Source organism: Lutra lutra, chromosome 16, assembly GCF_902655055.1.
Source record: "Lutra lutra chromosome 16, mLutLut1.2, whole genome shotgun sequence".
NCBI classification, from domain to species: Eukaryota; Metazoa; Chordata; class Mammalia; order Carnivora; family Mustelidae; genus Lutra; species Lutra lutra.
The window spans coordinates 1019924-1043917 of record NC_062293.1 but is presented as its reverse complement, the minus strand read 5'-3'; the positions used below and the strand labels follow the sequence as shown (position 1 = coordinate 1043917).

General features: G+C 63.4%; 3 protein-coding genes and 1 pseudogene across 14 annotated transcripts; 1 reads left to right on the top strand and 3 right to left on the bottom strand.

The window, feature by feature from the left end:
- Positions 1-6893, bottom strand: PCYT2 (phosphate cytidylyltransferase 2, ethanolamine). 5 transcript variants are annotated; one of them, XM_047709217.1, is made up of 13 exons: positions 6729-6893; positions 4712-4800; positions 4025-4186; positions 3734-3800; positions 3080-3164; positions 2885-2929; positions 2125-2263; positions 1850-1932; positions 1561-1638; positions 1281-1346; positions 1133-1198; positions 764-919; positions 1-678 (listed from the first exon to the last, which is right to left on the bottom strand). In XM_047709217.1, the coding sequence occupies exons 1-13, from the start codon at positions 6815-6817 to the stop codon at positions 592-594; spliced, it is 1212 nt and encodes a 403-aa protein (XP_047565173.1). In that variant the 5' UTR covers positions 6818-6893; the 3' UTR covers positions 1-591. The 5 variants fall into 5 exon arrangements, with proteins under 5 accessions (XP_047565173.1, XP_047565175.1, XP_047565171.1 ...); XM_047709219.1 differs by having other exon boundaries at positions 764-852; positions 6729-6889; XM_047709215.1 differs by lacking the exon at positions 6729-6893 and adding an exon at positions 6258-6279.
- Positions 6894-7250: 357 nt separating this feature from the next.
- SIRT7 (sirtuin 7) lies at positions 7251-13721 on the bottom strand. Of its 4 annotated transcripts, XR_007123589.1 has the most exons (11): positions 13562-13721; positions 13354-13491; positions 13126-13230; positions 10699-10769; positions 10529-10601; positions 9782-9880; positions 9471-9707; positions 9247-9327; positions 8973-9079; positions 8457-8542; positions 7725-7869 (listed from the first exon to the last, which is right to left on the bottom strand). XR_007123589.1 is itself a non-coding variant. In XM_047709221.1 (10 exons), exons 1-10 carry the CDS (start codon positions 13652-13654, stop codon positions 7671-7673), a joined length of 1203 nt encoding a protein of 400 aa, XP_047565177.1. In that variant the 5' UTR covers positions 13655-13721; the 3' UTR covers positions 7251-7670. The 4 variants fall into 4 exon arrangements, 3 of the variants coding, with proteins under 3 accessions (XP_047565177.1, XP_047565178.1, XP_047565179.1); XM_047709221.1 differs by lacking the exon at positions 8457-8542 and having other exon boundaries at positions 7251-7869; XM_047709222.1 differs by lacking the exons at positions 7725-7869; positions 8457-8542 and adding an exon at positions 8600-8828.
- Positions 13722-13778: 57 nt separating this feature from the next.
- Positions 13779-22828, bottom strand: MAFG (MAF bZIP transcription factor G). 5 transcript variants are annotated; one of them, XM_047709233.1, is made up of 3 exons: positions 22597-22828; positions 18573-18635; positions 13779-18497 (listed from the first exon to the last, which is right to left on the bottom strand). In XM_047709233.1, exons 1-3 carry the CDS (start codon positions 22819-22821, stop codon positions 18045-18047), a joined length of 741 nt encoding a protein of 246 aa, XP_047565189.1. In that variant the 5' UTR covers positions 22822-22828; the 3' UTR covers positions 13779-18044. The 5 variants fall into 5 exon arrangements, with proteins under 5 accessions (XP_047565189.1, XP_047565193.1, XP_047565194.1 ...); XM_047709237.1 differs by lacking the exon at positions 22597-22828 and adding an exon at positions 22349-22431; XM_047709238.1 differs by lacking the exon at positions 22597-22828 and adding an exon at positions 22008-22099.
- LOC125088153 (collagen alpha-1(I) chain-like) lies at positions 22820-23985 on the top strand (annotated as a pseudogene).
- Positions 23986-23994: the final 9 nt, after the last annotated feature.

Genomic DNA, 23994 nt, shown 5'->3' with positions numbered 1-23994 from the left:
TAGCTCCCGCCAGGTTTATTTGGTCGTACCCCAGCCGGTCAGATACAAAACTGAGAGCAGTCTGTGGGGAGAGCAGGAAGGCTGGCCTGGGAAGCAGGGGGCACAGTGCCCAAGAGCCAGCCCCAGGGCACCAGGGAGCCCACATGGGAAGCGGCACAGCCTGTGTCCTGAGGAGGAAAGGGGGTGCCCCCTTCAGGTCACTGCTCCCCCAAAGCTGGCTTCCAATGAGGCCTGGACGGCGGAAAATGCCAGGTGGTGGGGGTGTCCTGGGTCTGCAGGGGCTTGGGGGGGAGCAGAAGCCAGGCCTTCACCAGCTCGCAGGGTGGTTCCCCGCTGGCGAAAGGTGCCCGCTGGGCCGCTCGTCTGTGCCGGCTGCCCTCTCTGTGCGACTCAGCGGGAAAGCCTCTGGGCAGGCAGGGTGGGGGCAGTGCCCTCGGCTCTAGCCCTTCCAAGAGCAGGCCAGGTGGAGAGGCAGTGCGGCAGCTTTGTTACACACCAGACCCTCGAGGCGTGGGAAGGAGAGCAGGAGGGGCTGGCCCGAGGGCACGCGGGTGACCGCTCACTGCTCAGAAGTCACAGTCGCGCTCTCTCTCACGCTGCGTCTCCTGCCGCCTCCTGGCCTCCAGGAAAGCCAGCTCCTTGGCCTCTTTCTTCTGGTTCCGGGCCTCGTACTCTAGCCTGGGGGCCGGGCTGGGGTGAGCGGCGCACCTAGGCCTGGGGCTTCCGCGGCCCCGCAGGGCCCAGCCAGGCAGCCCTCCCTCACCTGTTCTTGATGATGCGCTGAACAATGAGGTCCGTGGTCAGGTCGTTCCCGCTGTCGATCTGGCAAAAGATGCCCCTTCTCTTGGGCTCCTGGAGGCCAGAGGGTAGGGGGAGGTAATGACGGCCCTCCTCTGGAGCTGCCTGGGCCTGGAGGGTCCTCACCCCCGAAAGACCAGAACACTAGCATGGTTCCTCCCACTGCTTAGCAAGCGTCCTCCTCCTCCTAGGAGGCCACTGGACTGGCAGTTAACCCGCCCCCTGGGGTAGCTTCCATACAGGCACTGTGAGGCCGGGGGAGGCGGGGCGGCAGGTTCCCCGGGAACAGCACACACGGCCACCTTGTGCCCAGCAAGGGCCCAGCACAACCCACCTGGTAAGGATCTGAGCCATCCTTGTCCGGCATGATTTCTGTCTTCCCATGACATACCAGATCCACCTGGGGAGGGAGCAGGGGTTAGGGAGCCTGGTGCCTTGCACTCAGAGGGCCCTCCCTGGACCTGGTCCACCAGGAGCCTCACCTTGAAGTGGTCCAGGAGCTCTGCTGTGACCGCATAGGGGGCCCCGATCACCACTTCTGACACGTACTACGGGGACAGGGAGCACAGATGGTCAGCTAAGACCCCACTAGGCCCCAGGTTGATGGAAGAAAGTGCTCACTGCTAAGGAAGCAAGGCTGGGGGTAGGGAGCAGCCTGGCGGGGCTGGCTGGCCAGAAGCCCAAGGCTCCTAGATACCCACCCCCTCCTTCCCCGCAGCCTGGGCAGGGGACCCCACGCAGCGCCCCCGCAGTGGTCCATACCCGGCAGGCCAGCACGCTCAGGGTCCGCTCATGAAGGTTCATGATGGGGTAGTTCTTCCCCTTGTAGTGGTTGACCTCCTAGGGCCACAGTGAGCTCCAATGAGCAGGCAGCCTCCGGTAGACGGGGCCCGGCAGCGCGGGGAAGCCCCAGTCCTCAGAAAGAGGCCCCTGCCTCCCCCACCTCCATCAGCTCCCCAGGCCTCACCCCTGTGAGCCACCTGTGCCCAACCTCAGCCCCAGGAGCCCCCCCAGCGCGCCCACACCCTATCAGCCGACTGGGGAGCGAGACCTGGTCAAAATGCAAGCCGGCGATGACATATGGCCTCTTGGCCAGGCCGTGCACCTTCTCCAGGAAGTCCACGTGGCCGATGTCTGTGCCCAGGTTAAGAATCGAGGAACAGAAGGAGAGGCGCCCCATAGGACCGGGGGCTCCGGCAGGTTCCCCTGAGCTCCACCCCACTCTGGGAGCTGCGAGGAGTCAGGGAGGCCTCTCAGGTCCCATGACCCAGAGGGGCCCAGAGGGCCAAAGCGGGGGCCACCCTCCCCCTTGGTCCCAGAGGATACGGAACAGGTCGAAGGCACCGGCCACATAGATGACAGTCTCCCCTGGCTGGGGTTCCTTCCCCGAAGCAAACTGGATGATCTTCTGAGACGTCTGCAGGAACTGGGACACCCCTGTCCAGGGGTTCCGCCCCCCAGGGCACTAGAAGCCGAGAGGGCTCTGGTCAGCGACTGCTGCCCCGGGAGCGGCCTGTCCTTTACCTGCCCCCACCCCCCAGCTCCTTTTCTGGGACCGGGCTGCCTGCGCCTGTCTGGGAGCAGGTATGGGGGCGCTGGTGCAGAACCCCAAACCCCAGCTGCAGCACTTGCTCGGTCACGTGGGTGCTCTTACCAGGCACGTGCCTCAGGCAGGGACAAGGTGGGGAGCCAGCAGCGCCTGCCCCATGCAACCAGCGGGATGGGTGGCTCCGCCCTGTGGCCGCCCTGGGCACTGCTGCCGACAGCACTGGGGCCTGATAGCCGGCCCAGCAGTGGCCACTGCCCTGGTGGGGACCCAGCACCCTGAGCCACCTTCTGGTCACCTGGGAGGGCCCTTCCGAGGGAAGTTTCGGCCTGGCGGGTGTTGGGTGACGGGGCTACAAGGGCGAGAGGACCAGGCTGCCGGGTTAGGGGCCACCTGCTTGAAGGCGGTCCTGGTTCCTCTGTGGCGGCGGGACTGGCTCGCTTGCCGAGCCTGGTGGGCAGTACCCAGGCGGCGCCAAGAAGGTGGGGGTTGGGCACGGGGGCATCAGGGAGTGGCCTGGCGAGCCGGGGCGACACTCACCTTGCCGAAGCTGTCTGCATACTCCCGGTACTCTGAGGAGATCTCCTGAGAGGAAGGACATGGGACGCTGAGGAGCCTTGCCGTCCCCCAGACATGGCCAAGCCCCAGAACTCACAAAGGGACAGACCAGGTACTTCCTCCCTCCCAGCAGTGTCCTGAGCCCTGGGAGCCCGCCCCTGTCCCTCCCAGACTCACGTGACCGCTGTGATGGGCCTTGGTCACCAGCAACATGCGGCCGACGAGGTCCGTGGTGGACACGCCCTGGGTGCGCCTGCACTCTCTGGGGACAGAGTGGGGTCAGCACTGCCATCCTGGACATACTCCAAAGGCCCCACAACAGCTCACCCCACCTGAGCACAGCCCCGCCAGCCCCCAGCTGGGCAGTGCAGACCAGGCAGCTCCGTGCCATTCTCGGCCACAATAGAAAACCAGGACCAGGAGTGCGGGCCAGGCCATGGCACTTTTATACATGGAAGGGCATGACAGAATAAACGAGAAGTGCTGCTCAGCCCAGAGCGTGTGGTGCCTGGTGGGGGGGGCTGGGGGGGCAGGCCAGACCGGGGCCCATGGCAGCTCTAGTCCCCGGCCCCCACGACTGTCCCCCGTGGCTGTCTAAGTCTGGTAATGGCCACACCCCACTCTTCCCAGCGGCCAGCTGCCCACGGCCCATGACCACCACCTGGGCTGGCGCAGGTCTGTGACACTTGAAGACCCACTGGGCAGCCGGCCTACCCTGCTCCCACCCTGGTCTGGAAGAGGCTGCAGCCCATTTTCCTCGTGGGCAGAAAGAGTTAGGGGGGAGCTGTGAGCCCTACTCCTCGACAAGAGGGGGCCCTCTCTGGGGCTCACCTGTACCTCCCGGCTTGCTTCACTTCCTCGTAGGTGTCACGGCCATCTATGGTCAGCGTGATGTCATCTAGGGAGCACCACACACGGGTGAATGAGGACTCTCAGCCCAGACTGCGGGGGCCTGTGGGGCCCCCAACCCTCATCCTACGCTGGTCCTGGCATGCAGGGACTCTTTCTGGGAAAGGACCTGACGCCTTCTCAGATCCCCGAAAGGCTTAGGCCCCAACAGCCCGGCCACCCTCCAGCCCGGCCAGAGGCCCCAGCACTCTGGGCCCCAGCCCCCCCACTCACTGCCATGCACACAGAAGTCACAGTTGTGCTTGTCCAGCGTCTCCAGCGTGGTCACGTAGGGAGCTGCAGGCACCACCTCGTCTACCCACTTGATGGCCCGCACCATCTTGTACCTCTCCTCTTGAGTGAAGACTGGGGGCCCCTTGTGCTTGGAGATCTCCTCTAGAGCCAGACACAGAGCAAGGACAAGACAGGTGAGCTCTGCAGGGCTGGCCCACAGGCTCGCTGGCCTCGGGGCCCCCTCCCATAGCTGAGCTCGTGGCGGGCAGCCGTCTGTCTCCTTGGGCCCTCTGCCTGTCGTGAGGGCAGAAACACACCCATGTGGACACTGCCCTGTCTCTCTGGGCCAGTACAGGGGCTCAGGATGTGGTCACTGGCTAACTATGTGCTCCCCTCACCCAACCAGAGTTCCAGGCAAAGTCCTGTGACAGCCAGGCGCTCCATTCCCAAGGGTCCCAGGCACCAGGCTGGGGTGGGAGAGGGAAGTGGGCAGCACGGCCAGAAATGTCATCCCTTGGCTGCACTGTTCAACTTGAGCCGCAGGATGGGAAGCCGTGGGGGGGCTCAGCCTGGGCCTGCAGGTGGCGTGAAGCTGCTGGGCCGTGCTCTTCAGAAGGATGGCCTCGGACCTGGCCTTGCCACCTGCAGGGAGCTGGGAGGTCAGTGGGAGGCAGCAGCCCAGCTCACCATCGGTGTGTACACCCACGATGAGGTAGTCGCCCATGGCCCTTGCCTGGCGCAGCTGGTTAGAGTGGCCATAATGCACCATGTCATAGCTGTGGAAAGGACAGGGTGGTGAGTCCCTGTGCGAAGGGTGGCACTGAGCAGCTGGGAGGGGGGCGTGGGGGTACAGCCTTGCTCCCCTGGGCCTTCCTTTCTTTTTTTAAATTTTTTAAAGGTTTTTTTTTTTATTATTTATTTGACAGATCACAAGTAGGCAGAGAGGCAGGCAGAGAGAGACAAGAGAAGGAGGCAGGCTCCCTGCGGAGCAGAGAGCCCGATGCGGGACTCGATCCCAGGACCCTGAGATCAGGGCCTGAGCCGAAGGCAGAGGCTTTAACCACTGAGCCACCCAGGCGCCCCTCCCCTGGACCTTCCTTAAGAAGGCCTTTGAGAAGCTGCCACTGGGAACAGGTCCTCAAGGGTCTGGCCAAGCCTGGGCATTCAGAGGGGATTTGGGCCCTCAGCTCCCACAACACTGGTCCCTGGGCCGGATTTAACAAGCATGACAGGGGCTGGGCTGTGCCCAGGAACGAGGCCAGCTGCCCCCAGGGCCAGTGAGCGCGCACAACAGCTAGGCTCCCCACGCGTGCCACAGAGCTCTGGTCTCTGCTCTCAGCCGCTCCTCTCACCGAATGCAAACAAGTGTGTTGGGGGGCAGCCCCTTTACTCTGTGAACTGACATTAATTTACAGGTGGGCTGGACTCTACTGCTCTGAAGCAGGCAGTCAGTCTTTGGGACCAATACGGAACAGAGTCTGATAGATGAGCAAAGGCAACTGCCAGCTTTGGAAATCCTGCTCGCTCCCCCATGGCCTCCAGAAGCTCAGCGAGGCTCTCCTCTCTGGGACCAACAACCCCCTCCCTGGTGGCTGGTTCTAGAGCTCTTATCCTCAAATCTGGGCCTGATTAAGGAGTGACTTCTTAGCTAGAGGCCGACTTGCTCCCCTGTGTGTGGTGCCCAAGTTGGCCCCACACCAAGTCCATTTCCTGACACCGTCCCTGCTTCTCCAGGTGACCCACGCCACCTGGTGCGCAAAGCTGTTCCACTCCCCGACACCTGTTAGTTCTCACTGCAGCACACCAGGTTCCCACACACAAGACTGTGGGGTCACGCGGCTCAGGCCCTGGGGTGAGAGGAGTGGCTAAGTGCAAATGCAGCAGCCTGGCTGGCCCTTGAGCTCACTGGACGGGCTGGGCGGGGGGTTCACAGATGGGACTGTAGGGTGGTGCTGGGCCCAGGGTGTGTCCTAGCCACCGTGGCCTGCTGGGGAAGGGGCCTGGCCAGACCAAGCCCAAGGTCAGAGTCCACCCACACAAAAACATGCTCCCTCCCCGAAGGGCACTCAGGCACCGCTGCAAAGGTATGGCAGCCCCCCACCCCCAACAGCCCTGCTCTCTTCCCAAGCGGGGAGCTAGCCAGGTGGGGGCTGTGCTTTCTCTGATTGCCACCGAGAAGGTATCCAGAAGCGCCCCGGGGCCAGCGCTCAGTAGAGGTCAGTTTTCCTCTCACCCGCTGACAGCCCCCAACTTATCTGCAAACAACTCCAGGTCTCGGCCAGCTAGAGGACTGGACGGATGGGCACTGTGGCCCTGCTGGGGGGTCGCGGACACAATTCCCGCCCTGCCACTCGCCATGACACCCAGGAGACTCCCTCGGCCCTGCGGCAGGCGGGCTGGGGAGCCGGACACGCGCGACTCACGCCACCACCGGACACCCCGGCGGCCCGGCCCGGCCCGGCCCGGCGGGCGGCTCAGCGGCGGACCCCGGCGCACGGGCGCCCGCGTCCCCAGGAGGGCGCCGGGGCCGGGAGCCGTAGGTCCGGGCCGCCGCCGCCGGCAGCTCGCGCCGCACGGTCGTCCCCCGGGCCCCGGGCGCAGGCCGGCCCGCGGACGTGTCTCCGGGCGGCGGCGCAGAGGCCCCCGAGGCCCCGGGCCCGGCTGTCCCCGCCCCCGGCCCGCCCGCCGCCGCCGCCGCGCTCACCAGCCGTCGCACCACACTCGCACGGCGCGCTTGCCCTCCGGACCCGGCGGCTCTGCACCGCCCGCCGCGCCATGCCCGTTCCGGATCATGGCCCCGCAGCGGCGGCGCGGCCTGACCCGCTCGGCGACTCCCAGCGGCCCCGCCCTCCCGCTCGGAGCACGCCCCGCCCTGCCGGGCGCACGCGCCGTCACGCGGACCTCACCCGCCGCGCACGGCCAATGGCGAGCCCCGCCCCGCCCCTGGATCCCCGCCCCGCGTGCGCCGCCAATGGCGTGAACCGCCGTAGCCGAGGCCCGCCCCCGCCCGGCGGCCTACCGGGTGCCCCGGAGACCCCGCCCCCCGGCGCGCGGGGCCAATAGCGCGCACGCACCTAGCCGAGGGGGCGGGGCAGGGCCACGTGGGGCTCCACCCGCTCTCCCCGCCTCCCCCAGCCCAGCCCGCCCCGCCCCGCCCCGGCCCCGGGAACCTAAGCTGGGCGCCCGCTCCCGCGCCCACCCGGCAGCCATTCGAGGACACGCGGGCGACAGTGCAGAGACGTTTAATAACAATAAAAAGGCGCGCCGAGCCCAGGCTCAGAACCAGCCCTCTGCCGCAAACCCCGTCCAGAAAAGGTTGCTATAAAGTTACCACGTTTTAGTAAGAAGCAGTAGAAATAGGGTTGAGGCCCCTGAGACGAGCCCGGTGCACGAGGTAAGGCAGTCGCGTGCTTCCTCCTGACCGGCCTGCTGTGAAACAACCCGAGTTCCGATCCCGCAGAGAGGCGTGGCCGCCCCCTCTCTAGGACGCGGCCAGACGGCGAGGGTCCTCTGACGGCCCACGCCCGAGGCGGACGCAGCAGTGCAAGGGAGGCGGCGCGTGGGACCCGGGGGACGGTCCCGGCCTCGCCCCTGAATACGAGTTCTGACATCTGCAAAGTGCCATTTGTTCTTGTCCAGCACCGGGTTACGTCACTTTCTTCCTTTTTGTGCGTTTAGTGCAGCCCCTGCCAAACCAGCCGCCTAGGACCGGGGCTGAGCTGAGCGGTGCACCCCGGTCTCCAGGCGGAGGCTCCTCTCGGCTTCTGCACAGCGACTTCCGAGTGTGGCTACCTTCCTCACCCGCACGCAGGGGAGTCGCCAGGGAGAAGATGGGGTCCTGCCACCTACCGAAAAGGGAAAGCTAGGTCAGGTGAGCCTGGGAGCCTCAGTCACAACCTGCCCCAGGGCGGGAAAGCTGACTGAGGAGGTCGCCCTGCTTCCCTTCCCGTCCTAACTGTGGCCAGGCTTTGCTTGGTGGCAGCTCCACTGTTCTGGAGCTACAGAACAGCGTAAGCTCCCCAGTAACTCAGAGGTCAGCACTCACACTAGCTCAGCCTCTGCGGAACTCAGTGTCCTTGCCGGCGACCCAGCAGGCTGAGCACACTGGGGTGAGGCAGGAGCAGCCCCAGAAGGGATGAATCACTAGCAGCTCTGGGTCCCACTTTTCACTCGTATGGCCGGGGTGGGTGGACCAGACCCTCTCCCTCTTCCCAGACTGCAGGATGTGGGGGGCAAAGGCCAGCTGACTAGGGAGGTGTGGCCTGCGGACTACACCATGGAGAGATCATGTGTCTGACTGAGATGTAGAACCACGTATTATAAACTTAAGATACAGATAAGCACTGATGACGAAAATGAGCTAAGTTAATGTAAACAAAAAGAGTGCAGTACACAATAGCCCACATTACGGAACCCCACAAACATAACATACAAGAATTGCCAGGCCCCGAAGGTGAAGGGATCCTTAATTCTTGAACCCTTTGATTAAAAGAAGTTACTGATTTCCCCTATAAGACCCTGAAAATTCACAGAGAAAGAAAGTGTAAACTTTTTACTCAATACATACACCACGTCTAAATTATCACAAACTCTGTATTAAGGTACAGTTTAAGCTTCCCCACAGTATGCCAGCTCCCCAAACCGAGTGCACCAAGACTCTGTCTGACTGGAGTCGCCGAGACCACGTCCCTTCAAGGCACCTTCCCGTCCAGGCTGTCTGCGGTAGAGGGGGCCCTCCAGGCGCGCGCTGGCACATTCCCTCTCTCCGCAGGGAGTCACGCTCAGCTGATGCCTCAGCCACTCCCTGCAGAGGCCACCAGGCTGCAGTCACACCTCAGACACCACGTGCAACTCAGAGCATTCCCTGTGCTCAGTTCACAAGAACAGACAGACACAGCCCATCCACACAGGGGCAGGAAAGGGGGGGATGCGCCCGTGCCCCCCTCACCTGCTATAGGGGGGGATCTCCAGGCCCAGCTCATCCATGAGGAGCTGCATGACGTCATCACACTTTCCGTGAAGCTTCAGGGCAGCCCAGTCATCCTTTGGGGTCCACTGGGGACACGGGAAGGTACGTGAGGATACCCCACTGCCTCCCGATGGCCCTTTCTCAGCCAGACCTCTCTGGCCCATGAGTTCGGGACACGAACATCCCAAGAACTCTCTGGTTCTCCTCTCCTAACGTCCAGGTCTTAGGAGGGGCCTCTCCGTGCACGGCTCACCTGCAAGTTCACGATGTAGAGCTTGGGCCGCCGGCTGGGGGGCTTGGTCATGCACCAGAGACGAGGATACTTCTTCAAGACCTGCAGGAACGGACAGACCGACAGAAAGACCACACGCACAATAGGGAACGAAGCTCTAGGACACGAGGGTCGAAAGGCCAACTGGCAAGGTGCCAGCAGGCTCCCCCCCCCCCCCCGCCCCAACCATGGTGCTGTTCACGTACCTTTAAGCTGGAGCCTAAACATAGGATTGTATCTGCTTTGCTGGCTGCCTGAGTGGCTGCCTCCCAGTTCAGAGGCTGCCCCAGGGTCCCCCTCTCCCCGAAGTGCACGATGGTGTCCCGGAGCTGGGCCCCGCACTTGTGGCATGCCCGGCCCGTCTGGTGCCGGTGCAGGGCGGTGCGCTCGGTCACATCGAACACTCTCACATACTCTCTGTTGGGGGTGCAGGCTGTGCACACCTGAGGAAGAGAGGCCACCATGAGCAGGAGCCACCGGCCCGCGCAGGCCCCCAGACCCCGGCGGGACCGCTCACTTCGATGTACATGTTCCCGTGGAGCTCCGAGATGGCCGTGCGGGGCAGCCCACTCCGCAGGTGGAGCCCGTCACAGTTCTGAGACACCACGTGCTGCACCTGGAGGGGAGGCCAGCGTGAGTCAGCAGGGGGGGCCGTGGGAGGGGCTGTGTTCATCAGTGACACCATCCTTAACCTTGCCCCAAGCCCCCAAACTGGGGGCAACTCCAACCCCACATGAAGCCTCGGAGGCAAAACCAGGGGGACAGGTCGGTCCCAGCACGACCTGGAGGGCCCTCGGGGGGAAGGGCCCCCGGCTGCCCTCAAAGGCCCGGAAGCTCTTGGCAAGCCGAGAGCGCAGGTTTCCCCTCTCAGCTGGGAAGGGCCCGACTGACGCTCTCTTGGCTCGTTGTTTTGAGTCACTGAAGGACCAGGAGGAGAGACCCCTGCCCACGTGGCTGAATGTGCCCAGCAGGGGGGGGGTCTTCAGAGGTTTCCCACAAGCTTCCCCTTTATCTAGGTGGCTTCTGAGGTCTGTGGGGACAACGTGATAGAAACGCAGCATGGAAAGAACCCCCAGCAGCTCTGGGCCTGAGGCAGACCCTGTCCACGACTCAGGCCGGGAGTCAAACACTCGGTGGGCACTCATCCCCCAGGTCCAGCGGCTGACAGAGGCACAGTAGAGTTGCCACTTGGGCACAAAGCTGGCCGTCCAGGTTCTGCGCTAGGGACCCAGCAAGCGGACCGCCAGCCACACCAGGTTCTTACCAGCTTTTGCTCGTGTAAGCGGGCGATGCTCATGTGGGTGAGGGTCGGCTCAGCCTCACTCAGGTCGGCAGCACTGCCGGGCGAAGGAAAGCACAGGTGTGGGGAGCTGTGAGGTCAGGCCCACGCTGCCTCCGCTCGACTGGACGGCAAGGCTGCCCGGGGCTGCTTACCTAACACTTCTCCCTTTCTGAAGCAGAGTCCACACTCCATTAGGGCCCCGGTAATCTGGGATAGAGGCTGCCTGCACGTTCAGAAAGAAAATAAACCCGGTGACAATGCGTCACTGTAGGAACTGGCAAAATTCACAAGCATGAAAAGCAAATGTTTCTCCAGATGTGTCCCAGGCTTCTCCACGCACTGGCCTCTATTCCTTCCAACGGCTCAGCACTTCTTAGTGCTACCTGCCTAAACCCAGACGGAGCGGCCCCTTCCCTCTGCCTGGACCCCTCCTCCCACATGGTCTAGCTCATCCCTCCAGGTCCCAAGGAGTTCTGCCGCCTCTGGGAACCTCTCCAGCATGGACTACAACCTGGGCTCTGCAACCACACCTGTCCTCCAAACCCAGAGAGAGAGGACTGGTCAGGCTCATCTGTGGGTCCCCAGGGCCTCGCCAGTGCTCAGGGAAGGCTTAGCAGATGCTGAAACTCTAGGTAGGCGCACTCACCCGTGCTGATTCTCCCATCCTACCGTCACAAAGATGGCCGCCTCTCCAGATGAGATAAAGACCACCGAATTTCTCTAGTTCTCAACCCAGCGAAACAAAGTCACCATGAGCGAAAACAGAAGGCATGCTGGGATCAAGCAGTCTTGTGTTCCCCAGGCTGAGTGACCTGCCTCCTGGGGAACCCTGTCTCCTCCCTGCAGCTTAAGCTTGGAAAAATGCCCACCCCGAAAAGTGCAGTTCTGAACCACGTTGAAGAGAGATGTCGGACGGCGACACTCAGAGCAAGCGACGGAGCAGCACTCCCGCAGACGACAGGAGCACACACGTGACTGCAGGAAGGAGGCCCCAGGACCAGGGCTCCACGGTCTGCAAGTCAGGGTGGTCAGTGCCCCTTATACGACCTCACTGCTGGGCCTCTGAGCTCAACCCTGTTTGGAGGGTCTTCCTCTCACCCTTGCCTGTGAAACCTTGCTCAGCTTTCAAGGCCTGGCCTCGATGCTGCCTCGCACACAAAGGCAAGGGGATGGGTCTCCCAGCTCTGGGGCTGGGGGCGTGAGTGTCTGCGTCTCCGCCCAGCAGCCCAGCCCCGCCGCGCTACCTTCGCTCTCTGCTCACCTGCCGTGTTCTCATCACCCACGGGCCTCCTGAGAACAGAAATCCTCAGTGTTCGCCTCTGCAGGGCCTCCACGTGGGTCGCACTCAACACCCTCCCGTTAAGTAGACAAGTGCGTCAACACTCACGATATCCCACGGCCCAAGATGGCCTCTCGACAGAACGTGCCCAAACCCCACACGCTTCTCTCCTTCAGCGGCTGTACTCTATTTCTGCCTTGCTTTCTACTCACTTTCTTTCAACGTTTAGAAAACAGGAACAGGGGCGCCTGGGTGGCTCAGTGGGTTAAGCCGCTGCCTTCGGCTCAGGTCATGATCTCAGGGTCCTGGGATCGAGCCCCGCATCGGGCTCTCTGCTCAGCAGGGAGCCTGCTTCCTCCTCTCCCTCTGCCTGCCTCTCTGCCTACTTGTGATCTCTGTCTGTCAAATGAATAAATAAAATCTTAAAAAAAAAAAAAGAAAACAGGAACAGTGTGGGATCGGGAGACGGTTCTGGACTTGGCTCTGCCCACATAACCTTGGGCTGGTGATGAACCACCTCGACTTTGACTTTTTCTTTTACTAATTAAAGATTTTATTTATTTGACAGAGAGAACACAAGCCGGGTGCGGGGGGAGGGCGGCTGGCAGAGGGAGAAGCAGGCTTCCCGCTGAGCAGGGAGCCCAACCCCAGGACCTTGGGATCATGACCTGAACCGAAGGCACAGGCTTCACCGAGTGAGCCACCCAGGCGCCACCCAGGCGCCCACCCAGCCACCACCTGGACTTGAAACGAGCAAAGGCCCGAAAACACTGTCCTGCTTTGTGCTTCCTTCCTTCCCTTCCTATCACAAAACGGCAGACATTTAAAAGGGTTTATCTCCCCACTGCAGCTCCAAGCCGACGCACTTGGCGCTTCTCTAAGAACGAACACGGGGAGCACCCGGGGGGCGCGTTCAGTTAAGCCTCGGACTCCGGGGGTCCGCTGAGGCCTCGGCCGGCAGGGGCTTGAGACCGTCCCTTCTCCCCCGTGCTCGCGCCTGCACTGTCTGTCTCAAACGCAGAAGTCGAAAGAGAGAAACCAGAGGACAGGGAAGAAAGAGGACATCTGGGGGCATCTGGGGGCGCCCGGGGGCTCTGCCGGGCCGTGAGGTCCAGCCCCACACCGGCTAGAGAGGCCACTCCGAGAAGCGCGCAGCAGCTTGAAGACAGCGCGTCAGGGCGGCTCGGGAGGCGAGTTTTCCGCGATCCGCCGGACACTCGGACTCGGCTCGGCGCCGGGCGCGCCACCAGAAGGGGGCGCCCCACCCCGGCCCGGCCCGGCGCCCGCCCGGCCGCCTTACCGTGCTGATGCCCGCGCCGGTGTAGACCACCAGGTACTTGGCGTTCCGCACGGCGCCGGCCAGCTCCCGGACCTTCCTCCGCAGCTCCTCCGGGTCGTCGCACACCTGCCGGGACAGCCGAGGCCGGTCGTGACGCCCGCCCCGCCCCCGCCCGGCCAGGGCCCGGCCCCGGCTGTCCGCGGCCCGAGCCCCGCACCGACCGAGCCCCGGGCGCGCCGCGGGACTCGCCTCCTCCTGCCGCCGCTTCAGGCCCTCGCGCCGCCTGCTCCGGCCCTGCAGCTCGGTCACCAGGTCCTCGCTCTCGGCCAGGAGCCGGCCCTCCTCGGCGCTGCGCTCGGCCGCCGCCTTCCTCAGGATGCGCGACACCTGCGGGTGCGGGGCGGGCGGTGAGGACGGCGCGGGCGGGGGGCACGGCGCGAGGCGGGCGGCGGCGTACCTGGCGGAGGCGCTCCCGCTGCTGCTCCTCCCTCAGCCTCCGGACCCGCTCCGCTGCCTTGCGCTCCGAGCGGCTGGGACCCCCGGCTGCCATCGCTCCCGGGAGACCCGCGCTTCCGCTTCCGCCTCCGGGCAGGCCGCGCTCCGGCGCATGCGCGAGATGCCCGCCCCGCCCTTCCGGCCCCGCCCGCGCAGCGCGCAAAGGAAGCACCTGACAGTCTCTTTAAAAGGTGTTTATTGATCATATACAAAATAAAGAAAACCTTATATATCACAAACATACACTATGTACAGCAATAAATACCCGGGGTCCGGCCCAGTGCCGCCCCCCCTGGACAATAATTTAGCAATAAATACTGCACAGGGTAGGGTGGGCCCTGGGGCCAAGGCCCACCCCAGGGAGGCCCCTCCTCACCTGCATCTCCAACACCCTGGCAGGTCCCAGGGAACCCCCACCTTCCCCTGGTTTCAGCCCCAGGCAGGACAGGCAGGGTCTAATCACCTCTGCTTGGACCCAGCTTCTCAGCGCCAGAAGAGCACCAGAGCGGGACACACGGGGCAGCCCTTGTCCTGTTGCCCTAAGATGCCAGGAGAAGGCTTTCTGTACCCACTCCCGTTTGGTTAAAGGCTTCAGGGAGTAGCAAATTGAGGGGATGGGGAGAAGGGAGGGGCTGGGATACAAGGTTGCTGCAGGGGCTGTCCCCTTGCAGTTTCGGAGCTGGGGGGACTCTCTCCTACACTCCAGCTCAGGCGCGCCAGACACCCACGCACCAAGGCTGCTGCTCCGGGGTGGGGTGCAGATGCCCGTGACTGGCCCAAAGGTGCCGCACACGCTCAAAACACACAGGCCTGAAGCAGGACAGGCCATACCCCTACCTCCGTGTGTCCTCCACTTCTCCCCACCTGCTCCAAAACTAGACAGCCAACAGGAAGGCAATAACGCGCCAAAAAGAATTATTCAGTGGCTTCTGGGGGAAAAAAATCGTTACTGTGTTGGTTCCTTTCACCAAACCACAGCCTAGAAAAGTAACTTACAAGATCCCCGAGCGGAAACGCACTGCAGGCTGTGGCTTGGGCTTCCCAGCTGCGGACAGGAGCCTTAGCCAACCGGCCACCTCAGAGAGGGAGGCAACAGGGATAGGAGGGGGCCTGACCACCTGTCCCAAAGCAGGCTGCAACCGATCAGAGCCGTGGGCTCAGGCACGGACCGCAGGGGCTGCTGTTGACAGTCAGACCTGGACCAGGAGCAGAAGAGCCTCGGGGGAGACCTGGCATCCGGCAGAAACGAGCACACCCCACAGTAAGCAGCCGTGTCTTCTCACGTACAGACAGCAGTGCCACCCGGAGTGGGAGCCAGCGTCAAGGGGAGGTCTCCCCCAGGTCATACTCAGGGCAGGAGCTGCCCTGTTCCCAACAGGGTTGTCCTCTGAAATCTGAGTGTCCGTGTTGGGGGAAGGGAGGAGTGGGGCAAGGGTGGGAAGGAAGGTGCACATCATGGTTCACTTAGCGGACCAGTCTGGGAGACTTGGCTTCGGCCAAAGCCCTCGATTCGCTGTGTCAGAAAAGTCGAGGAGAAAAAGAACACAACACTCTCACAGCAGGAAAACTGAATTAACAAGAATCAGAAAGACACCAAACCTGCCATGTGTGGACATAGGCTCTACTGTCAAGAAACCAAGGTGAAGGGGGAAAGGGGCGGAGTGCAGAGTGGCCCCACAGGGCCAGCGTGATAGGAACGGGACGTTCCCCTAGACCCAAGGAACAGGTGCTCCAAATCCAAAAACCGTGAAAGGAAGCCTGGCCTCACTCCCTCCAGAAGCTTCTATTACCTAAACCAGACCTGCACTTTCTCTTCTACCTGTGCCCATCCTCCAACTCACCTTTCATCTTCCAAACCTGCGTCCTCCCTCTGCTTTCCAGGTCTCCAACCCGGCAGATGGCCGGCTATCTCCCAGCCAGCGCCAGAGTGGGGACCGTAAATGGACGCAGAGGGCGTGGGCTTCTCCCCCACTTCAGGGATTCTTACGATGCGATTCTGACTCACTGCTGCTACAACCAACATCGACAACTTTCGTCTAGACCCTAGGTAGACAAAGCTGCGCGTCAGGGAGGGGCAGGAAGCCACTAAGTATTGAGTGTCGACGGTCACAATCCCCACTGCAGGCCGACCGGGCACAATCGGGAAGGATGGGGCCTCTAGGGCCAAGAGAAGCCCATCAACAGGACAGAAACAGACAGCACGTCCCCGCTACCACCCCACGGGCACTCTGGGTCAGACTGGAGGATGAAAACCCCGCCAGCCCCCACTGAGTTTCTTTTCGCCAGCCCACACGTCTGTGCTTTAAAGGGCTCTAGGGCCCCCAGAGAAGCCGAGGCCCATGTGGCCGGAGACAGGGCCAGCACCACAGGCAGCTCCCATCCCATGGCGAGGAGGGGCTTCCGGAGCCCGGTCTGGAAGACTAGCTGCCTCTGCAGAGGGGCCCTGGGGGGGGCAGGCTCAGCCCCGGAGACCAACACCTCCGCGAGCTACGCAGCACGTCCCTGGAAGACACAGATCCCAAAGGAGGCAAAACAAGGCCCAGGGCCACGAGCAGGAGCGTGGCGCCTGCAGACCACAGCCCTTGTCTGGAGCCGCTGGAGACCCCCACCCCAGCCCTCTGGCAGGGAGAAAGGCCGCCCTGGATGAGCCCCAAGACCGCCTGGCTTAGCCTGGGAAGCATTCCTTCACGGCGGGGAAGCACTGCTGGGCTAGGTGAGCAGCAGGCCTGGAAACTCCCATGTGGGTCCTGGGGTTCCCGATGAGGCCCACGGGAAGCCTACGGGGACAAAGCTGGGATCAGCGGCCAGAGCCCACGGGTGCTGACTGGAGGCCAAAAGGAAGACACATGGGGGCACCTCGTGAGTCTGTGGTCCCCCGCAAACCCAGCAGCCATGGTCAGCGGCGGTAGGTGTGGAAGCAGTGGGGGGTGCTCTGGGTCGGCTCCTTGTTTCACCTACCCTGCCACTGGGTCAGCCCAAGCCTTACACACACATGCGAAGCCCAGGCTATGCGGGGTGAGAGCGGCAGAGCCCCGTGCCTGGTCCCCGGAGGTTCCGGGTCAGGCACTGAGGCAGAGGGGCTGGGCTGGTGGGCAGACCCCCAAGGCCTGCCGGAGCCGCCCAGCACCCCTGTGCAGGTACAGGCCCAGCAAGCCGGCAGAAGCAGGAACACAACCAAATCCAAAACCAAACACGGGTCAACAGACACAAGAAAGGACACCCACAGGTCAAAGGTCACCAGAAGCACCAGCGCGCGACGCTGCACAAGAGCTCACCAGGCACAGACACCACCACGGCACCGGCAAGAGACGGAAGCAGGAAGGGCAAAGGAGTAAGTCACTTTCGGTACAATTGCAAAAGAGAGAGCAAAGAGGACGCCAGGACGCGCCTGTGGTCGCTCACGGCTTTTTTTTTTTTTTATCTTTTTTAAAACTAAGTTTTATAAATAACGTCTGATAACTCTGTGTATATAAAAACTAAACTCCAACAGCCACAAAGACTTGTCCATAAGTTTACAAGAAACGGATTTTTTTTTGTTTTTTTCTTTTGTTAAACTAGCAAAGTTTCTATTATACTTTCCTTCCTTGTCCATATATACGGTCAAATGTTCTTGCTTGTTTTCTGTTTTTTTTTTTTTTTAAAAAGACAGTTTTATAAATACTCTGCAGCTCTTTTTTCTTTAGCTTTTAAACATATAATTTAATAACTTCATAAAAGGAGTTCCTCTCTTTTAAATAAACGGCTATGTAACCACACAAACAGGTCATGTAAACAGTGGCACGGGACCCATCGCAGGACACTGGACACACCCTTCACGTATGTTCACAACCAGTGATTTGGTCTTGTTCAGTGCAACGCATCAGGCTCGAGCGCCCTGGCCCTTGGCGCAAAGCCGCGGAACGCCCCATCCCTCCCAGCGCCTACAGCACCCAGGCTAGTGGCCCACCTGTCCAGGGCCCTTGGGGACACCCTACTCCTAGGAACAGAGCCCATCTATGCCTATGGCTGCACTAAGAGTGAATCACAGCCCTCAGCCAGCCAGCAGCCGTCAGAGCCCGCGGGCCACCCAGGAGTGGACAGCAGCCTCCCCTTGCCCTGGGGCCCTCTCTGCTCTAACACCTGAGCCCCAGAACGCTCATTCGATCTTTCTCTGTTCCCACAGGGCCAACTCTGGACGCCAAGCCTGCACCGCCTTGGTACAAAGGGGACTGGGGGGCAACCCCACGTCACCGCCGAACTGACCAATCCCAACACACAAAACACACGATGACGACGACGAGATCAAAGGGGCTCAGCCCGGCGCCCCTGGGGTGCGGGTTGTGCTTTGCAGGGAAGGGAGGAGGCAGGAGAGGACGAGGAGGAGAGGAGAAAGAAGGGGACAGGGCTGCCAAACTCGCCATGCGCCTAATGGCCCCTTGCAGACCCGCCCGGGCAAGCGCGCGTCCCTACGACCGGGCGTCCGTCTTGGACTTTACTATCGTAATGACGCTGGTGGCGGCCACCTTGCCGGGGACAAGGGGCCCCAAGCCGGCAGCGAGGGGGCCCCGGGCCGGTGCCACAGGGCTGCGGGCCACAGTCCTGGCGAAGTTCTGCAGGGCCTCGTACTTGGCGCGCAGCGCGTCGAGCTCCAGCTTCATGCTGGCGTTCTCTGAGGCCAGCTTCTCCACCTCCTGCTGCAGCTCGGCCTTCTGCTTCTCCAGCTCCTCCTTCTGCGTCACGCGCTTGACGCGGCAGCTGGCGGCGTAGCCCCGGTTCTTGAGCGTGCGCCGACGCTGCTTCAGCTGGACGATCTCCTCCTTGGACAGGCCCCGCAGGTGCTGGTTCAGCTCCCGCACCGACATGGTCACCAGCTCCTCGTCCGTCAAGCTGGTGCCATTCTCACCCGGCTCCCGCTTCACCTGCCGGTGGGACTGCGCGTGAGGCCCAGGCTCCGCGGGGACCGCCCACCCCTGCGCCGCCCACTGACCGCTCACCTTTAAGGCCTTGTTTCCTTTATTGGGGGTCGTCATAACCCGGGGGCACGGCAAGCAGGCACTCTGCGAGACAGGGAGCAGAGGTCAGGACCCTGGGGACCGCTCCCCTCTCCCTCTCCCCGAGGCACAGAGCCAAGGGAAGGGGCACAGTCCCAGCCTCACCCCTCACCTCACCATTCCCAGTACCTGGCCCGGAGGACCACCTGCCACCCTCTGGCTGGGCTGGTTCCCGGCCACCTTGTCCCTAGGAAACCCAGTGGGTCTGATGGGGGAAGGGGGACGGACAGAAGGCCTGTTAGAAAGGCAGCAACCAGAAAAGGGCCTTGGGAAGAGATGAGAGGGATGCAGGAAGGGCCAGCCTAGAAGGAAGCCGGGAGCTTTAAAAATAACCCCAGTGTGCGCCCCAGAGCATGGCTGTTCCTGGCGAGTCACGCTGACTCAGCACATTGCTCCCGCTCCCGCTCCCTCACCAGCCCGGCCTGGCACTCCCCAAGGCTGCCAGCCAACACAGCCCCAGGGGACCCGCAGCCTAAGCAGAGCACTGCTGGGGCCAGAAAGGCCAGCCTGGCCAACAGCAGGTGCAGGCTGGGCCCAGTGACCCTGCAGCTGTGTACTCGGGGCTCAACCTCATACAGCCACCTCCCCTTAGCTGGCCCTGTCCCCACAAACGCTTAGGGGCCGGTGGGGACTTGGGCCAAGAGAAGGATGCAGGACAGTCCTGATTCTCCCACAGACTTTTCACTTTGAAGAGCTCGACTGTTTCCAGCATTGGTGGGAGCACCCCCCCGACCCCCAGGTGGCAGGCGCCCCAGGAGAGGCTGGGCTCAGCCCTCTCCCCTGCTGATGGAGCAACCTTCCTGTGGCTTTGGATTGCCGCATCTGGTGCCCCTGCCCCACCCCAGCCACGCTGTTTCCTAAGAGGGCCCGCCGGGCCACCCAGGGGCCCTGCTCAGCCCTCTCCAGCCCCAGCTCCCTGCCGGGGGTCACTGTCCACAGCATAGGGAACAAAAACACAAGGGCTTGGGGGAGGGGTGGACCAAAGGGTCCCTCGCACCCATTCAGTTGCCCTTCCCACACCCGGCCCTCGCTGTCTGCTTCCTCGAGCCCAGCCAAGGACATTTCTGTGCACCTAATCCTGCAAATTCGGCTCAGCCTGCCCCCACCAAAGCTTCAGGCAAGCACACTCCCTCCCAACCCCCTGCTTTCCAGGTCAGGCTGGAGGGAAAGCGGACCCCGGCCTCCTGCTGCAGGAGGTGAGAGCACAGCACGCAATTCTGGGGGGGGGGGGGCTTGTGACCCTCGCTGGGGAGGTAAGCACGGCTTAGGGAGGTGGAGGCGCGCAAGGTGGCTCCAGGGCAGGGCTGCCACTCACCCCTCCTCAGCCCAGGGCTCTCAGGCTGTGCCGCACAGCACCAGATGGAGCAGACAGAAGCTAGAAGGTCCTGAGGGCCCCAAATCCACCCCGGGGGGACAGGATCTCATGGCTGAGCTGCCGGGACTCCCCCAGCCTCAAGTCTGAGTTGGGGTGCAGGGACACTCCCCGGGGTCCTTCCATTGTCAGCCCAAAGGAAAAGCCCTGGCACCAGCTTTTCCCATCAGCCATCCTCCCTCCGCCCCCGAATGCTGAGCACAACGGTGACTTCCTGAGATCACACAGAAGAGTGCGGAGCGTGGCGGCTGGGAGCCGAAAAGTGCCTCCTCGGCAGTTCTCACCCTCCGCAGAAGGCCTGAACTCAGCACAAGTGCAGCCACTCGCCTCCTAATCAAAAGGTGCAGGGGGCGCGTGCCCGTCGTGGGGGAGGGGCAGGGCTCAGCAAAGCCAGGGCTTGCTCTGCCCACCGGGGAACACACACAGATGCCACGGGCTTAGGGGAGGGGCTGTGGGACACAGCTCAGGGCACTTCGGGAAGCCAGAAGGAGGGTGTCCAGGAGGCTGGATTAAGAACAGGCTCCTTCTTCTCTCCACCCCAAAGAGGGTCCAGGGCTGGGCCCCAGGGATCCTTCCCCAGTCACCTTCCCCTGAGGGTGAGCCACACTTGCAGATAAGACACCGACCGACCGTCCCCCCGACCCCCGGGCGACCCGCTCAGGCTGACAGCCAGCTGGGAAGGGAAAACCGGTTTCTACAGCTCCATGCCCTGTACCTGGGGCAGGCTCTAGATGCACACGCCGGGCAAGAGCCCGCTCCTTCCCTGGCCTTCCTTCCACCCTGCCTGACAGAACCACCTCCTCCAAAACCCCTGAGCCACTGCAAGCCGTTCTGAAGAGTCGAAAACTTAATCTGCACCTAAGAACAAACGAGAAGACCTAAAGAAGTACCCCCTTCAGGAATCTGCACTTTCCTAGGGTGTAAAATTTGACCCAGACATCAGCTGAGTTCAACATCTGGCACTTATAAGCCCAAGGCTAAGTGTGTGTGTGAGCGTGTGTGTGCTGGGGCGAAGGGGCATCCCAGAAGACAAACCACAAGGCCAGCCTGACCCAGCCATGAAACCCAGGGCAAAAATGGTCAGCTCTGGTAGAGACAAAACGCCCCAACCCCTGGAGGCAAGGAACCACCCACACATTGAGGAAAGGTCAGGCCGCGCCACCCTCAGGCTGTCACCCCCCAAGAGGCCCAACACCCACCAGGGAGGGCCACAATCTTTGTTGACACCCACACAGCACCAAGCCCCAACCTCAAGTAGGACAACTCAAGGGTGATCGGGAACTGCCGTCTTCCGCTCCATGCCTTCCACACCAGCCCACCGGCTGTGACCCCAAAGGCCACAGCCACCACCTGCAGCTCTGTCCCACACCCCAGGGCCAGGCAGCAAAAGGGGCAAGGCCTGCTCACCAGACACCTCGCTCTCCAGATGTCAAAGTCCTGCTGCTTCCTCTCATTGGCAGTTTCCTGGTAGGGCGGCACCTGCTTCCCCTGCCCTGTCCACTGTCCTCCAGGACTTGAGCACAGGCACCCCTCTTTCTCCCACTGACTCCCTCTGGCCAGGGGGTATGCCTCTCTTGCCCGCCCAGGGACTGCCCAGCTTAGCCAACCAGACCAGCCACAGGGAAAGCCTGCTTCCCAGCCTGGCAAGCACAGCCCCCCTAAGCTCCTCCCCTCCTCTCACTCAGAGAACTATTTCCCAGTTTGGGGAACTGTCCCAGACGCTGGTCAGGGACCGGCTGCCTGAGAAGAGCCTGCCTGGGAGGGGATGGACAGGCCGGCGGCTGCACATTCTGCCGGGAGAGAACACCTGCACCAGGGCCCCCCACCTTCTCCTCGCGCCCCTGCCTTCAACTCGCACACCAGCCCTAACTTGAACGGGTGCCCCAGCCCCAGGGGCCTGACCCTTCCCCAGTTTCCCTCCTCCTCTATGTGTTGGCCTTTCGGACCCCAGGCCCCTAGCTCAAACCCGCCCCCAACCCCAGACATCAGAATGAGCATCGAGTGACCTCATGCTGATGACTCAGCAAGTCTCCCTCTGGGCTCTGGCACGCGTGCCGGCGGAGCGAAGCCGGCGCGAGCAGGGTCTTCCCAGCCCCGCCACGTGCCGCCCCCTCCCCCCAGGCCCGCCGAGGACCCCTGCGCCCGGGGAGGAGAACACAGACACCTGATGAGTCAGCAGCTAGACCCGGGGCCCCCCGAGGCTCTTCCGCCGAGCCCTAGGCGCCCCGCTCGACCCCACCCTTTCCTCCCGCCATCGCGGCCGCCCCTCCCACCAGGACGCCCGGGGCTCCGCGGAGCGAGCCCCGCAGACGCCCCGCCCCGCCCTCCTCCGTCCCCCGCGACCCACCCCAGCACCCCGGGCGCGAGGGCCAGAAGCCGCCGCTGACTCGCGGGGAAACCGAGGCACGGGCCGCCCGGAGGGCGCGGGGCGGACCCGCAGCCCGGAGCGCGCGGCCCGCACCGCCCCCAGCCCGCCCGGAGGAGCCGCGGCCCCGCCCGCCCCCCGCCGCCACCCCGCGGCCCGGAGCCCGGAGCCCCCCAGCCGCCCGGCCCGCCGCCCGCCGCTCGCCGCTCGCCGCCCGCCGCCGCACTCACCCACCACACTGCGGGCCCGGGCGGGCCGAGGCCGGGGCGGGCGGGCGGGCGCTGCGAGGCCGCGCGGGGGCTCCGGGCCCGGGGTGGGGGCTCTTCGCCTGCGCGGGCCGGGCCGAGCGCGCTGGGAAGGCCGGGCCGGACCAGGCTCGGGATCCGCCGCCGCCGCCGCCGCCGCCGCCGCTCCACAGACGTCACATGATGTTTGGTCACGTGGGCTCCATTCATGAAGCGGCGACGCGGCCGCCGGGGCTTAAAGGGGAAGCGGCGGCGGCGGCGGGGCGCGTCCGCACTGCGCCTGCGCGCCCGGAGCCCGCCCCGGACACTGCTCGCAGCTCCCGGCCCCCGTGGGACCCGCCCGGGCCGGGAGGCTGGGCGCCCGGGGGGCCCGTGTCCCGCTTTCCTGACCCGCGGGACCGCTGCGGCCCTGAAGTCCCCGTGCGTCGCGGGCACGGTCCCCGAGGCGCTTCCGAGGCTGCTCGGCGGGCACAGCGCGCGTCCCCCGCCGCCCGCGCATTCCCAGACCCGCCTCGGCCCTGCCGGGCAGCCGGGGCCGGTTCACAGACGACCCGACAGCCTTGTCCAGGGTTCACAGTGAGGTCTGGCCGCGGCCCCCTGCGAGGGCTGCGGGGTGTCCCCACCCACCGCCCCCAAACCTCACGTTAGCGACGAGCCCTGTCGCAGCTCGCGGGACTGCCCCGAAAACATTGGTCAGAGAGTTGCACCCACCGCACCTGTCTGGGACCCCGTCCCCTTGGGCCGAGTCCGCTCCTGCCCCTGCTCTGAGGACTTCTCGCTGCTGCTCAGAATTCCCGGAGAAAGAGGCAACCAGGGGAAGAAGGGACACCAGAGGGATCCCATTTCCAAGTCCTGGAACAGGTATAGAGCCAGGAAGACCGACTCACCCTGCGAGGCAGGTCGGTGGGACTCAGGTGAGCTGACCTCAGACCCACCTGCTCACTCTCCTAGAACCAGAGCATGTGTGGGAACCGCGTGCCCCCTCGTGCATCGCCAGCGAGTGATGAGACTAGCCATGACTTGAAGGGAGTGGCCAGGGACCAGCCTGGGTCCTGGTCAGGGCTGTAGCCTGTCCTCTTCTGGGAACATTTTTCCCCAGGGAGAGGGTGCCGAGGTGCTGTCAGAGAAGAGGTGATTCTGGCTGCCTCATGCCCACCTCTGCCCCCACACAGGAGGGGGACGCAGACGCCCCAGGCCCAGACACGTGCACATTTACTGGTCCGAGTCTCTGGAGAGCCCTGATATACCTCCCTGGGGGCTCCTTCTTCACCCGCCCCTGCCTGTGTGAGGTGAAGAGATGTGTGCCCCCGTAAGCTTGGAGGTGCTGGGGGTGCAGAGGCTGCTGCCCCCCTGCAGTGGGGCACGCTGAGCCGGGCCACCATC